The sequence below is a fragment of the Pygocentrus nattereri genome, chromosome 13, assembly GCF_015220715.1.
Source record: "Pygocentrus nattereri isolate fPygNat1 chromosome 13, fPygNat1.pri, whole genome shotgun sequence".
Taxonomy (NCBI): domain Eukaryota; kingdom Metazoa; phylum Chordata; class Actinopteri; order Characiformes; family Serrasalmidae; genus Pygocentrus; species Pygocentrus nattereri.
The window spans coordinates 30,003,767-30,020,059 of NC_051223.1; the positions used below are offsets into that span (position 1 = coordinate 30,003,767).

A 16,293-nucleotide genomic window follows, 5' to 3' on the forward strand; every position below is an offset into this window, starting at 1 on the left:
AGCCATTACTTGTTAATACATATTTATAAGAACGCTGACGAATCAGGCTCGGAGTTGGTGAATATTAAGAGAAACGTACGGTTAATACGTTCGTGAACACGCCCTTTGTCGGGATAGACCAATCGGATGCCTTCGTGCCAGTTTTCCCGCCTTTCTCACGTTAAGTTTCGTTCGGCTCAAAAACGCGCGAAACCATTGGTCGTACGTCTCTCTTTATGAATTATTCATTTACGCTCCTCGCATGGCCAATAGGCGTCAAGCAACTTCACTCTAGAACCCACCCACTTACTGTTTTGCCCCTTCTGTTTAGAGTGTGTGAACCCGTAGTTAAGATTGCAGTCTATATAAAGACGTGTGGGAACAGTTGCCTCTCAGTTGCGCTGAGAGCGCACCGGAGTGTAGATCGGGGAAAGGGAAGGGGCTAGCCGGTAGTTGAAGTGGTTAATTTATAAACATAAATAAATAGGCACATTGGGTAGTAAGGAACGCTGGTCAGTGGGGAAACCGCCATCGGACACGTTCCGGCCACCTTTGGGTGTCAGGAGAGAGTCTTGGTGGCGTTTCAGAGCTGTTCCCTCTTTCAAAGCGGCGTGCCGAGGGAGGACGCGTCTCTTTGAATAGACAGGATGCACGGACCGCCTTCCAGCGACAGCGCATGCCCACTGCGCCTCATCAAGAGAGTTCAGTTCGGCATCATCAGCCCAGATGAGCTTGTAGGTCTCCTGCCTTTGGGAGGGGTATTCTCTTAATTTTTTGGACAGCAGTCACATATCGATCTGACCTACGACGATTTACTAGCTGTTAATTAGGTTAGGAGAAATAAATAATTCTTCGTGTTGTCGGTGCGCCTGTTATAGTTAGCTAGCTTAGCCTGTTAGCCGACACATGTTTCAGGTGATGCCAGGCGCACGCTGTAAAAGTTTGGTCTGGAGTAAATAAATGGGCTTAATTGTTTTAGCTTTTACTTACACGAATTCAAGTACGTTGTGTTAACCAGTAAATACTCAAAGAAACTGTTTACCCTTTTCTGCATTGAAGCATTACTTTCTTGGTAGACCCAAACTCTGACTTCATGTTTCTCATCCTCTCACATTTCTCACAATAAAAATAACACATGAAAAATGATAACGCATGCTTTTTGCCTTTTTTCTTTTTTGGTTATATTGCTGTACAGCACAAGCTTCTTTGTCTTATGCATACAGTGTTTTGGCGACAAACTAAACTCAGTTTCATGAACACAGTATGTTTATTAGAGGGTTTATTATAGTACTGTTGCATGAGGAGAAATTGAGTTCTAAGTAAATGAGATTGATTTATGCTCCAGAGCATCTGTGCCTGACTTTAACCATTCAAAGGTGCACTGAACAGCTTGATGTTCCTCTTTTTGTTAGGTTAACTGGTTCTGTGTTGTGCTCAAGCTTTGTTAAAAAGGAATGACATCTAGCCTAACTGTCTTGCTTAATTGTAACGAAGTATAGTTAGTCGCCATTAAATCCGTGGAAAGCTGTGATTTGTGTACTTCTTGAACAGATTGTTTTAAATACCAGTAACTTCATGTTTGTAAACTGACATAGCAGCTTGATATGTTGTGTACTTTGCAGAAACGGATGTCTGTTACAGAAGGGGGCATCAAGTACCCTGAGACCACAGAAGGTGGGCGCCCAAAACTGGGTGGTCTCATGGACCCCCGACAGGGTGTAATAGAACGATCAGGCCGGTGCCAGACATGTGCAGGTAAATTATTATTTTTAAGCTTGGTCTTGCCCTGGTCTAGTTTTCATATTTTACTAGCTATCGGCACATGTGGCGCTAACAAACTTTTGGCGATTGTAAACTAATTTGTGGCTGCGTCCATCATAGGTAACATGACGGAGTGCCCCGGCCACTTCGGTCACATTGAGTTGGCGAAGCCAGTCTTTCATGTTGGTTTCATAACAAAGATCATGAAGGTCCTCCGCTGCGTCTGTTTCTTTTGTTCCAAATTACTGGTTGATGCGGTAGGTATTGTTGTAATCCACTGTTGAGTGTGTTCATTCTGATTACATGTATTCTTACAAAATTTAGTGACTTTGCTCTATTTCTGTGTACTGAATTTTTTGGCTCATGTGCCCTCTTTCCAGAACAATCCAAAGATCAAAGACATCCTGTCGAAGTCGAAAGGCCAGCCACGCAAACGTTTGACCCATGTATATGATCTATGTAAAGGCAAAAACATCTGTGAGGGTGGGGAAGAGATGGACAACAAGTTTGGAGTTGAGCAACAGGAGAATGATGAGGACATCACGAAGGAGAAGGTAGTGGGCTAAAATGTAAACACTAAGGCCTTAGAAGTCCAACAAGCTCTTCATCTTTTTGTGCTAGAAGGATGAAAGGATCAGAGCTTATTTACCAATCCTTAACGTGCAATTCTGAGGTCTGTTTTTTAAATAAAGGTCCCACCCATATTGATCACACATTCCTTGCTCTTGCCAGGGACACGGTGGCTGTGGAAGGTACCAGCCGCGTATCCGGCGCTCAGGTCTGGAATTATACGCTGAGTGGAAGCATGTGAACGAGGACTCTCAGGAGAAAAAGATTCTTCTCAGCCCTGAGCGTGTCCATGAGATTTTCAAACGCATCTCAGATGAGGAGGACCTCATCCTGGGCATGGACCCCAAATATGCACGGCCTGAGTGGATGATTGTCACAGTGTTGCCTGTGCCCCCCCTCGCTGTGCGACCTGCTGTTGTCATGCAGGGGTCTGCTAGGAACCAGGTGAGAGCACACTCTAGTTTACAGCGTTTTTATAACTGTCCTTGGTTATTTGTTTTCAGTAAAATTTGTAAACTTCTGTCTGATTCAAACTTTTTTTCCATGTTTCTTGTGCTCCTCTTAGGATGATTTGACCCACAAGCTAGCTGACATTGTCAAAATTAATAACCAACTTCGAAGGAATGAGCAGAGTGGAGCTGCAGCACACGTTATAGCAGAAGACGTCAAGCTTCTGCAGTTCCATGTGGCCACAATGGTGGACAATGAGCTACCTGGCTTGCCTCGAGTAAGATATTCCTTCTGTGTGCAGTTTAAGAATCAAGGCCCCCGATGATGTTATTGCCATGTTTTGAAGTAACTACCATATTTACTAAAAATATATGTGCTCATGATGAATTGCTTCTGTAGCTTTGTTCTTGTCTCTGTAATAGTTTTTGACAAGGCCAAACACTGACCTTGTAGAGCATGAAGTACAGCTTTTAACAAGCTTAAGTTAGTCTGTTGAAATCTGTAAAATTGTGATTTCAGGCAATGCAAAAATCAGGCCGCCCTCTCAAGTCCATCAAGCAGAGACTGAAGGGTAAAGAGGGGCGGGTACGAGGTAACCTGATGGGAAAGCGTGTGGACTTCTCTGCCCGAACAGTCATTACGCCTGACCCCAACCTACAGATCGATCAGGTGGGCGTCCCTCGTTCCATCGCTGCCAACATGACCTTCCCAGAGATTGTCACACCATTTAACATCGACAGGTAACCAAAAAAACAAAATTGTTCAAATGCATTTTTTTGTACATGTTGATGTATGAAAAAATAACACTTTTGGTACTTCTAAGGATGTTTCCTGTTATTTTCTAAATACTTTGTGCTTCATATTTCCAGGCTCCAGGAGCTTGTGAGAAGGGGTAACAGTCAGTATCCAGGAGCCAAATACATCATCCGTGATAATGGAGACAGGATTGACCTTCGGTTCCACCCCAAGCCAAGTGATCTTCACCTTCAGATTGGATATAAGGTAAAGTTGGGCTCATTGCCATTTTTAGTTTGCTTTTATTTCTAAATGCTTTCACATTTTGGTTTTAATAGAGTAACTGTCCTTTATGCTTCAACAGGTGGAACGACATATGTGTGATGGAGACATCGTTATCTTCAACAGACAGCCTACATTGCACAAAATGTCTATGATGGGCCACAGGGTTAGAATCCTGCCCTGGTCTACATTTCGACTCAATCTCAGGTATGCTTAGTCTGTTTGTTTTACAAATCTGGTACTTTGTTCATGCCGTCATCTAAAATAATGATCGTATTGAAATATCACAACAAATAATGCTTAAACTCCTGTGCAGCGTAACAACCCCATACAATGCTGACTTTGATGGGGATGAGATGAACCTGCACTTGCCCCAGTCACTGGAGACTCGTGCTGAGATTCAGGAACTGGCAATGGTGCCTCGTATGATCGTAACACCCCAGTCCAACAGACCTGTCATGGGTATCGTGCAGGACACACTGACTGCAGTGCGCAAGTTCACAAAGAGAGATGTGTTTTTAGAGAGGGTATGTATCATACACCAATCCAGAAAAAAAGTGCATTCATTTACAAATTAAATCAAAATGCTTTTACTGTTTGTATTTCAGTGAAACTAACTTCTCAGGAATATATAGTTAATTGTGACTGTTACTTCTGTGGACTTTGACCAGGGTGAAGTGATGAATCTGCTGATGTTCCTCTCCACTTGGGATGGTAAAGTGCCTCAGCCTGCCATCTTGAAGCCACGACCACTCTGGACTGGCAAACAGATCTTCAGCTTGATCATCCCAGGACATATCAATGTCATTCGTACGCACAGTACCCATCCGGATGATGAGGACAGCGGACCCTATAAGCACATCTCTCCTGGAGACACAAAGGTGCTGTGCCACACCAATATAGAAATATGGAGATGCCACTTGTCCAATTAGGATAAAAATACATTTCCAATTATCTGTTTATTTTTAAGGCATGATGGTCTTTGTATAATCACTATGTGGTAATTATCTTAATCTTAATGTTTTTTTTAGTACTGTAATTGTCTAATCTGGTATAATGACAAGGAGCACTGAGACCAAGAATCATTTTTATATTGCCTAACCTTTATTGATCAGTATGTTCCTTACTGTTGCAGGTGATTGTGGAGAATGGTGAGTTGATCATGGGGATTCTTTGTAAGAAGTCTCTTGGTACCTCTGCTGGTTCCCTTGTGCACATCTCGTATCTGGAGATGGGCCATGACATCACTCGCCTCTTCTACTCAAACATCCAAACTGTGGTCAACAACTGGTTGCTCATTGAGGGTAAGAAAAAGAGGATGAGTGTCTGTCTGCAGTTTTTTTTCTTTTTCAAATTAATTTGTTTATTCACACGTCGTTTTGTCGCTCACAGGCCACTCCATTGGTATTGGTGACTCCATTGCTGATGCTAAGACATATCTTGACATTCAGAACACTATTAAGAAGGCCAAACAAGATGTGATAGAGGTATGAATGTGTGGAATCTCTTGACATAAATATGGTAATACATTTGCAATTTTGAAGTATTAACTACTACACAACCTAACATTTCCTTTGCTGTTCCTTGAAATAAGTGTTTGTTACCAAAGAATAGGAACATGGCCCACCCCCCTCCTTTTTTTTTGTGTGTTCAGTTTTGCTTCCACGTTCTTACAATCTTCTTTGTTCTCAGGTCATTGAGAAAGCCCACAACAATGAACTGGAACCCACCCCAGGTAACACACTAAGGCAGACCTTTGAGAACCAGGTCAATCGTATTCTGAATGATGCTCGAGACAAGACTGGATCCTCTGCTCAAAAATCATTGTCTGAGTACAACAACTTCAAGTCCATGGTGGTGGCTGGATCCAAAGGATCTAAAATTAACATCTCACAGGTGAGTTGTCAGATCAGCAGTGTTTGGCTGAAAATGATTTTCCCTGTGTATGTCTGTGGTTAAATGTTTGTGTAGTTTTTATTTTTGGTGGGGGACCAATCCTCATTTGTTTCCTTCTGTTTACTTTTAGGTTATTGCTGTGGTGGGGCAGCAGAACGTTGAGGGTAAGCGTATCCCTTTCGGCTTCAAGCATCGCACTCTGCCTCATTTCATCAAAGATGATTATGGTCCAGAGAGTAGAGGGTTTGTGGAGAACTCCTACCTGGCTGGGCTTACACCCACAGAGTTTTTCTTCCACGCCATGGGAGGAAGAGAGGGTCTTATCGACACAGCTGTGAAGACTGCTGAGACAGGTAGAGGAATATTCTTGGTTACACTGAGAAATCAAAACATCATGCTACTTTTCATGGTGTAGCATCATAACCATAAACATTGCCTACTGGAGCTGAAAATTTCCTTATTTCTCTACTCAGGTTATATTCAGCGTCGTCTGATCAAATCTATGGAGTCCATCATGGTGAAGTACGATGCCACAGTGAGGAACTCCATTAACCAGGTGGTGCAGCTGAGATATGGAGAGGATGGTCTGGCAGGGGAGGCTGTAGAGTTCCAGAACATGGCCACTCTTAAACCCTCCAACAAAGCTTTTGAGAAAAAGTGAGTTCAGGTTTTAGTATGACAGTGCAGTAAATGTGCAGGTCTAGTTTATCGTCTTCTCTTTTGCTTGATGTCCATATCGGTATGTGTGCTCAAGCCCAGGTGATTATCTCGTATTTGACGTCATGACCGTGACTTTCAACCTCTTTATTTAATCCCAAAGGTTCAAGTTTGACTACACCAATGAGCGAGCTCTCCGGCGCACCCTACAGGAAGATGTGTTGAAAGATGTGATGACCAATGCGCATGTGCAGAGCTCTCTGGAGAGAGAGTTTGAGAAGATGAGGGAAGACAGAGAGATTCTTAGGGCAATTTTCCCTACTGGAGACAGCAAGGTCTGTAACTTTCAGTGGTAATGTTTTTGCACTGATAATATGCTAGTCTGGTAATATGAGTTTGCATAAATGTAAATGGTTTCATTGTAGTTCACTGATTTGGCTGTTTTTCTTTCTTTTTATAAATTCATACCTAGTATGCATATATCCAGCAAATTGAGTTATGGCTACGTAGTAAGATCCACACAAAAAATCCATTTATCTTTTGCCAGAGCATTTAATTTGGGATCCTCCTCCTAATGTCCCATGTTGACGTGCTGTACTTTTCTCTCTTCTCCTGCAGGTGGTGCTGCCGTGCAATCTGGCCAGAATGATCTGGAATGCACAGAAGATTTTCCGCATCAACACAAGAACTCCAACTGATCTGAACCCTTTAAGAGTGGTGGAAGGTGTGTAGCTTGAAAATGTGACTTATTCGTCTGCTCGTTGACCAAAATTGGTCTGAAATCCCTTTAGTCAGCCTCTGATGCTTTTCATACTAGTTGCTTTTTGCCACCTTTCTCGTTGTTTGTCATTAGAGATTTCTCAAAACAATACTCTTGTAGCTGCCTTAATATTACTGGCTATTGAGCAAGAATCCCAGCTAAATAAAGACACATGACTTGTGGCTGCTAAATAAAGCATGCAGAAGACTTAGCAAGGGACACAGATCCTCACAGCTCGTCCTTGGCAGAACGTCATGATTCTCAAAAGACTTGGTCAACTAGTTCTCAGATAATTTTGCTTGATATCACAGCCAAGGAACCATGAAATGTTTTACTGTTCAGTTATTTCATATATGAATAGTTTATACTGGAAAGTTTTAATCCTTTGAAGCAGATTGTTTTATAGTAGGCACTTTGACTTATTGTTGATGGCAGAAATATATGCTATATGCTGATGTTTACATCATGTTTCCCCCTTGTAGGTGTGCAAGAGCTGAGCAAGAAGCTGATAATTGTAAATGGTGATGACCCATTAAGCAAGCAGGCCCAGCAGAATGCTACATTGCTCTTTAACATCCACCTGCGCTCCACCCTCTGCTCCAGGCGAATGACCGAGGAGTTCCGCCTTAGCACAGAGGCCTTTGAGTGGCTGCTAGGGGAGATTGAGACAAAGTTCAACCAGTCTATTGTGAGTACTGAATGTACATATATTTATAAGGAAGAATTTTGCCCTAGGAATAGGAGAATAAATGGGGGCCAAGGCCAGAAACGTTTGCCACATGTCTAACTGTTCTGTAAGAGATGAGAGTGCAATTAAGGTGGCATTACTTTGTACAGCTTAGCAGCTTAAGCTTTTTAACCGGTTTTGCTCTTTTCTGAAACTGGGACAATATCTAACTACATGCTAATCTAATTCTATTTAGGCTCACCCGGGTGAGATGGTGGGTGCTCTGGCTGCTCAGTCTCTGGGAGAGCCTGCCACCCAGATGACCCTGAACACTTTCCATTATGCCGGTGTGTCGGCCAAGAACGTCACCTTGGGTGTGCCTCGTCTCAAAGAGTTGATCAACATCTCCAAAAGGCCCAAAACTCCTTCCCTCACAGTGTTTCTGTTGGGCCAGGCGGCTCGTGATGCTGAGCGAGCCAAAGACATCCTGTGTCGCCTGGAGCACACTACACTGCGCAAGGTCACTGCCAACACTGCCATCTATTATGACCCCAACCCACAGAGCACTGTGGTGGCTGAGGATCAAGAGTGGGTGAATGTTTACTATGAAATGCCCGACTTCGACGTGACCCGTATCTCGCCCTGGCTGCTGCGTATAGAGCTGGATCGAAAGCACATGACTGACCGCAAGCTTACCATGGAGCAGATCGCAGAAAAGATCAATGCAGGTGAAGCAAAAACGAGACCTTTGGGTTGCACATAAGCTTAGTTTTTTTTTTCTCAGCAGGAGTGTACAGAAGGATGGTTACTATTAAATATATACACACTTGTGTACCTCTTTTATAAAGGTCTGTAAGCTTGTGATCATTAAGTGTTTCTGCCTCTCAGGATTTGGTGATGATCTGAACTGTATTTTCAATGATGATAACGCTGAGAAACTGGTGCTGCGAATCAGGATAATGAACAGTGATGAGAACAAGTTCCAGGAGGTGAGTTTTTTTTTTTTTTTTTTTTTTTTTTTTTTTTTTTTTTTTTTTTTTTTTTTTTCTCTCCACTGCAAGATTGCTTGTTATATGGCTATTGCTTGTAATTAAAATATTTATACTGCTAAAACAAAAAGGAAGAGTACTTGCACATTTGTTTGCTCTACATGTTTATTCCCTAAATAAGCAAATATCAACCATCACTTATCAATTTTTGTTCTTCTGGCCAGGATGAGGAGGTGGTGGATAAGATGGACGATGATGTGTTTTTGCGGTGCATTGAATCCAACATGCTGACCGACATGACCCTTCAAGGCATTGAACAGATCAGCAAGGCAAGAGCTCAAACTGCCATTTTGTTTGGCAAATTCTAGCTGAATGCAGAAGTAATGGAATAATCTACACCACAATGCAGATAATTACTTGACTCAGTTTGGTGCTTTTCAAATTCAGACATGCTCTTACAGAACCTGAATCTGAACTTGGGTTTATTTGTGTTAAACTCACTCATTCCTTTCTTACAGGTGTACATGCATCTTCCTCAAACAGACAACAAGAAAAAGATCATAATCACAGAGGATGGTGAGTTTAAGGCCCTGCAAGAATGGATTTTGGAGACGGACGGTGTCAGTCTTATGAGAGTCCTAAGTGAGAAAGACGTGGACCCCGTCAGGACCACCTCCAACGACATAGTGGAGATCTTTACTGTGAGTCTCGGGTTTGTCTTAAATCCTAAGAAGAGAAGGCAGCCTGTGTTCAGGAAGCCAGCCAGAACTATAGGATCATAATTATAGGATGTTGGTAGCTAGCTGGCTGGAAAAAGAAAAGCAGCTGTTTTTGTCCTTCTCATTTTGGTTTGGTTTCAGCTTCTTGTTTGCTTGCCCGTAGGTGCTTGGTATTGAGGCAGTACGCAAGGCTCTAGAGAGAGAATTGTACCATGTCATCTCCTTTGATGGTTCATATGTCAACTACCGTCACCTTGCCCTGCTCTGTGACACCATGACCTGCCGAGGTCATCTGATGGCCATCACTCGTCATGGCATCAACAGACAAGACACTGGACCGCTCATGAAGTGTTCTTTTGAAGAGACGGTGAGGACATACTTGTGTATAAGTAATACTGTGCAATTAATCTTTGATTAATGTTTGTACTTGATTATTTTGAAATGGAAGAAATAACTGCAGCATTTTTTGCTTCTTACCCCATGTCACGTACTCTTCTGAGGTCCATAGTAAGGGTTTAGAGCTGAACATATTTACTGTGCATCCACATGGCTACTATTTTGTGCAAATAAATCAAAGAGATCTTGCTTCATGTGTAGGTGGATGTATTGATGGAAGCATCCTCCCATGGAGAGTGTGATCCTATGAAGGGAGTGTCTGAAAACATCATGCTGGGACAGTTGGCTCCTGCTGGTACTGGCTGCTTTGACCTGCTGCTAGATGCGGAGAAATGCAAATATGGCATGGAGATTCCCACTAACATCCCTGGTATCAGTGTTGCTGGACGTAAGTTATTGTCGTCATCGTTGTTGATGTTATTATTTGTTGTTGATGTTCTTGTTGTTGTTTTGATTATTCATATTATTGTTTATATTATTTTTATAGTAATTATTGTTTTTTTACTATTTATTATTTATGATTATTATTATTATTATTATTATTATTGTAAAATTGAGAGCAATTCTGACTCAAACTTGGAAAGCAAATTACATTTTTCTTCCTCCCCTTCACAGCCACAGGAATGTTCTTTGGCTCTGCTCCTAGTCCCATGAGTGGCATGTCTCCTTCCATGACCCCCTGGAACACAGGTGCTACCCCAGCTTACGGTGCCTGGTCACCCAGCGTGGGTGAGTACATGCTCCTGGTTTTTATCCAAATTTGATTCCTTCCTGGTGGATAACTTGCTATTCAGAGTCAGTTGGTTTTTAAGCTTGTGGATTGCAGTGCCTAGTCTTGTACTCTGGAATAAAGACCCATAACTTTAATCTATGACACTACACTCCTGTGTGTTCAGTGAACAATTTCACTTTCTTTTTTCTCATATATAGTAAGTGGAATGACTCCCGGGGGAGCAGGCTTTTCACCCAGCGCTGCATCCGATGCAAGTGGCTTCTCTCCAGGCTACTCCCCTGCATGGTCTCCTACTCCTGGCTCACCTGGCTCTCCTGGACCAGCTAGTCCTTACATTCCCTCTCCAGGTAAGACTGTAGTCCATTTGATTGTTTAACATTTTCAAGATAAATGTCTTTCAACAAACTGCTAAAAGTACTATATTAAATTAAGCTAAAATTTTGGAAGAGTTCTCATCTGTTGTCTTATCTCCTTTTCCTCTCCCGCAGGTGGTGCCATGTCTCCAAATTATTCCCCCACCTCTCCAGCCTATGAGCCACGCTCCCCTGGAGGATACACACCACAGAGCCCTGGCTACTCACCAACATCTCCATCTTACTCCCCAACTTCTCCTTCATATTCTCCAACCAGCCCCAACTACAGCCCTACATCTCCATCTTATTCTCCAACCTCACCCTCCTACTCCCCAACGTCGCCATCTTATTCTCCTACCTCTCCAAGCTATTCACCGACTTCACCCTCCTATTCTCCAACATCTCCATCTTATTCTCCAACCTCACCATCATATTCACCCACTTCGCCTAGTTACAGCCCAACCTCACCCAGCTACAGCCCCACATCACCTAGCTATAGTCCTACATCACCATCCTATTCTCCAACATCGCCATCTTATTCTCCGACTTCACCCTCTTATTCCCCTACCTCACCTTCTTATTCCCCGACGTCACCCTCTTACTCACCAACATCGCCAAGCTACAGCCCGACTTCACCCAACTACACCCCTACTTCCCCCAGTTACTCACCAACATCTCCATCCTACAGTCCAACTTCCCCTTCCTACTCACCCACTTCTCCAAATTACACCCCCACCAGCCCAAACTACTCTCCGACATCTCCTTCTTACTCTCCCACTTCTCCGTCCTACTCTCCATCCAGTCCGCGTTACACCCCTCAGTCCCCCACTTACACCCCAAGCTCCCCCTCTTACAGTCCCAGCTCGCCATCATACTCCCCAACATCTCCAAAGTACACCCCCACCTCTCCATCCTACAGCCCCAGTTCTCCAGAGTATACACCCACTTCTCCCAAATACTCACCCACTTCACCAAAGTATTCACCCACTTCACCCAAATATAGCCCAACCTCTCCCACATACTCTCCTACCACGCCCAAGTACAGCCCAACTTCTCCTACCTATTCTCCTACATCTCCCACCTACACCCCAACCAGCCCCAAGTATTCCCCCACTTCCCCAACCTACTCCCCAACTTCACCCAAATACTCCCCCACGTCCCCTACGTACTCTCCCACTAGCCCTAAAGGCTCCACATACAGCCCCACATCTCCTGGCTACAGCCCCACTTCTCCAACCTACAGTCCAGCTATCAGTCCTGATGACAGTGATGAGGAAAACAACTGAAGCTGACTGGTGGAGAGGAGCCACTATATGTACTTGCGCTTTTCTGACTGACCCTTTGACCCTGGGAGAAAAGACGAGTATTGCTGCTTGGCATGAGTCATCATTGTGATTCAGAGAAGAAACGAAGGAACCTGGGGTCTCACATGTGAAAATTGTTTTGAAATCTTTTCTTTTTGGACCTGTTGGACATTTCTTATACAGCCTTTGCAAACAGGCTCTGTATTTACTATGTTATGTCATAGATTTGAACTTTAAAAATGGCTGCCTTTTGACTAGACTTTGTTTCATGGGTGTAGTTATTGTATAGTAACTTGCCCCACAATTGGTAAAAATCAGGGGAGGTCTTGCGTGATTATATATCCACACAGCCCACCTCAATCCAACCGTCTGTCAGTCTGAACTTCAGTGTTGGATGTAAAGGAAATCAAAGAGCTGAAAGTATTGCCAAAAGCCTTTAGAAGGAAAATAGTGGGTCGTATCTGCAGGTGGAATTTTGACATCACTATAGTTGACTAAAGTGAGGTGTGCAGATATGAAATTTACTGAAACGTATCTAATGTTAACTTGTTTTTGCTCTGTAAATATGCGCTTAATCTGTTTGTTTACCCTTGTAAATGGAAAGAATCAACTGAAACTCTTCTGTTAATCATTTTGAGTCAGATTTGAGTTCAAAAAGTTCAGTTTGAGGAATCAATTGGTTAAAATTCTTTATACATTAGAATTTTTAACATGAAACTTTATGCAGATTTGTGTAGTATAGACAGCAAACACTCATACTAGCCAGTAGCATGGAAGAATGTCATATTGGATGGCCATTTGTAGGAGAGCCAAAAGAAGGGTAATCATCTTGAGGCATTGTTTGGCATCAACCTGTTTCTTCTCCCCTTTTTCCCTGTAAATATCTCCTTCAGAGATGCAAGCCTTATCTTTCACCAGCGTCCAATGAACTAATTTTGAATAACCATGAAACAAAGAGAAAGTGATGGTCAGCAATCACATGCCTCTGAAGAGACTATTGGTAGCTTTGTTTTTGTTGATTTTAGGGTGAGATTGTAGGAGGATGGGTTTGGTCATAGATGCACTGGTTTGCAAAAATTGCACCAGGTAATGTTAATTGCATCTGCTTTTTACCTTAATCTTCCTTGAGACCACCTCCCCAACCAGTATTTTCATTTTCTAATTAGCTTGTGTATAAAAGCTCATCTATTGAGTCTCTGTTATTTAAGCAAGAGCAATATTCTCTTGGGTGAATTACTGAAGGGAAATTCATTTTCTTTATTTTTTGCTTTATAAGTGTTGCTTGCATCAGGGTTTACATTTGGGTTGAGTTGTGGAGAAGTGTTCCTTCAGAATATATGCAGGTTCCTATAAAACCTAAGACCTATAAAACTAAAGCAATCTTTATGATCATGCCATGCTTTTATGCAGGACAAATGTTGTTTTTTTTTTTTTTTTTCCTTTTCTGTTTGTGATCACTCTAGTGTCTGCAGTTATGCACATAGTGACAGCAGGGGGCAGCAAAGCCATTTCAACAGCCAAATGACTTTGGAGAGTGAAGAATGTTAAGATTGTCAGAGGGTGTGGACTTGAAACAAGTGGACAATAAGCCTATCCTCTTTAAAGAGCTGAATCTTAACTGTAAAGCTGATGTTTTCTGTCTGACATCTGGCATAATGGCAAGTGGAACTGGTTACCTTTCAGGTCCAGTACCCTTCTCCCGTCATGTCCAAATGTAGCCCAAAAATTAAATCAGCCTTTTTTTTTTTCTTTTTTTTTTTTTTTTTGGGTCTGTTCCTGTGATTTGGATATAATTACTGTATAATATTGGGAACCTGTGTTCACGAAATGTTTCTTTTAAGTTTATAGAAGCAGGGTTCATTCCTGACATGAATGACTTGTCTTGCTGTTTAGACTGGTGGCTTGGCTATGCCTGTGTTATGAAGAACAGCAGTTGTTCCTTATTTACTGACCGCTGGCTAACTGTTGCAGAATGAGAGCTTTGCCTCAATGAGCGAAGCCCAGGTTTGGGCTTGCATTGTACAAAATGTTAGATTTAAGGCCTTAGATTACACTGAGGAGAGTAGGTTTGTCAGTGTCTCTCTGATGCCCTAGATTGCCTTCAGTTTCAATAATGTTTTAGTTTCATTTGATTTTTATGCACCCAGACTCCCAGTAGAGTGCGTGAGCGTTTGAGTGCGTGTAAGTTTGGAGGAGTGTGTGTGCATGTGTGTAAATTGAGATGGGGCTTTCTTGAGTTTGAGTAAATACTGGGCTGGGTTTGAGGGGGGAAAAGGAAGATTTAAATTAAATTGCCACTGTATAGAAAATGACAATTCTCTGTATCTGTTTTGTTTGTTTGACTTGGTAAAACAATAAAAGTTTGTCTACACATTTTTGGGGCCTTTTATTTGGTACAAGGTAAATCTTGCATGGTGGTGGTGAACTACTGAATTGCTATTTAGCTTTGAATAGAGTATTTGCCAGCTGTTAAGTGCAGGCAGTTTGGTTCCAAATATCCTTACTTGCTGCACTTTTCACACCAAAGGGATTATTTTGGAGCAGGAGTTACTGCTCAAAGGCTAACTGCCTTTCTATTCAGGTTTTGCAAGTTTCCCTTTAAACCTGTAAAAGAAAAAGCAAATTAATCAGGGTTTTCAACCAGTGGTTATGCAATTTCCTGAAGGATGATACAACATGCTTGCACCAAGTGTGTCAAAAATAATTTTGGGCTTCAAACCTTTGTTAAATGTTGGTTTAGCTGCTTTTGATCGACATCTGTCAAATGTGCATTGCTGTATTTTTGGGCCATTTTTTTTTTTTTAATATAGATTATTTTTGTGAAAGACAGATGGACAAACCTCTACTGAGTTCGTTCTGGTTCACAGCTCTGCAGAGTTTAGTGTTGAACACACTTGATTAGTAAGGCTTTAGTGAGTTTAATTCGAATGAGACGAGGGAAAATGTAAATCTGTGCAGAGCAGTTCCCCAGAAGGAACCTGGTTTAACACCTCCGTTTCACAGGGAACTGAAATTTAAGATGCAGTCACTTGACTGATTCATTAGCTTCAGGGTCTCTTTTGGCTGTGTTTTACGGGCCTTAGAGACATAAAGGGATACAATATTTGATAGAGTTCTTACGGAGCCCCACTGACGACATCCTGTATAAATAAAATAATGCTTATCCACGCCTTATTAGCGCTTGAGAACGACTTAGTAAGGCATGGGAATGAGTTGATTAATTTGTGGCCATGACTTAATTATCTCGTTCCCACGTCTTACTAAGTCTTGGTCACACATTATTTTTATTTATATAATGACATAATTTATGTCACCAGCGGGGCTCTGTAAGTTCCACATTTGAGGAACATGATCTCAATTCTCAAAAAGTCTGGACATGTTTTCTGGACATGTCCAGTTAGGCATGCTTTTTTATGTAAGACATAGAGTGACGTTATGAAATAACTGAAGTTTCGGAGGATGACTTTGGAAGGGATGCCTGGAGCTCCTGCTTCTCCTAAGCTAACATCTTTTAAATTACCATCTCTACTCTTTCCTGTAATGAAGTTTGCCTGAAAGTCAACAGCATGCTTTTAAGGTTTTAACATTTGTTTCATACACACACACACACCTTCTAAGCCACTTCTCCTTCTGGGTCACAAGGAGTGCTGGAGCGTATCCCAACTGTCATTGGCTGGAAGGCAGGATACACCCTGGACAGGTCACCAGTCCATCGCAGGGCCATTTGTTTTATAGTTGCTCAATGAAACACCCATGTGTTCCATTTTAGCCTGTGTGTTTATCTGTGCATGCTTGCATTAACTCTTGATTGCAGGGATGTGTGCTGCTAAGATGAATTATAAATGTCTGTACTTGGTTGTACTGTTTACATACTGAAATTAGCTTGAAGCTTCATAACACACCTGATCCATCTTAGCAAATTACTAACAATCCTCTGAAAATTTAAGTCAGCTGGGTCAGATTTGTACTGAACAGAGGTCTGTGAAGCAGTAGGATTTTAGGAATGTGGCTGGCTACCTTCAGTGCACATGAGAGAAAGCAG

The 16,293-nt window shown here is 42.2% G+C and overlaps 1 protein-coding gene across 1 annotated transcript; it reads left to right on the forward strand.

Annotated features, from left to right (window-relative positions):
* Window positions 1-391: 391 nt before the first annotated feature.
* Window positions 392-14,626, forward strand: polr2a (RNA polymerase II subunit A). The gene is made up of 28 exons (XM_017702263.2): window positions 392-713; window positions 1,602-1,734; window positions 1,861-1,997; window positions 2,121-2,294; window positions 2,473-2,754; window positions 2,876-3,037; window positions 3,280-3,500; window positions 3,630-3,762; window positions 3,860-3,984; window positions 4,094-4,304; window positions 4,449-4,658; window positions 4,913-5,081; window positions 5,170-5,264; window positions 5,470-5,673; window positions 5,804-6,026; window positions 6,147-6,330; window positions 6,494-6,665; window positions 6,949-7,054; window positions 7,573-7,778; window positions 8,014-8,485; window positions 8,646-8,746; window positions 8,971-9,075; window positions 9,265-9,447; window positions 9,629-9,832; window positions 10,063-10,249; window positions 10,477-10,590; window positions 10,792-10,941; window positions 11,083-14,626. The coding sequence occupies exons 1-28, from the start codon at window positions 627-629 to the stop codon at window positions 12,231-12,233; spliced, it is 5,901 nt and encodes a 1,966-aa protein (XP_017557752.1). The 5' UTR covers window positions 392-626; the 3' UTR covers window positions 12,234-14,626.
* The last annotated feature ends 1,667 nt before the right edge of the window (window positions 14,627-16,293 follow it).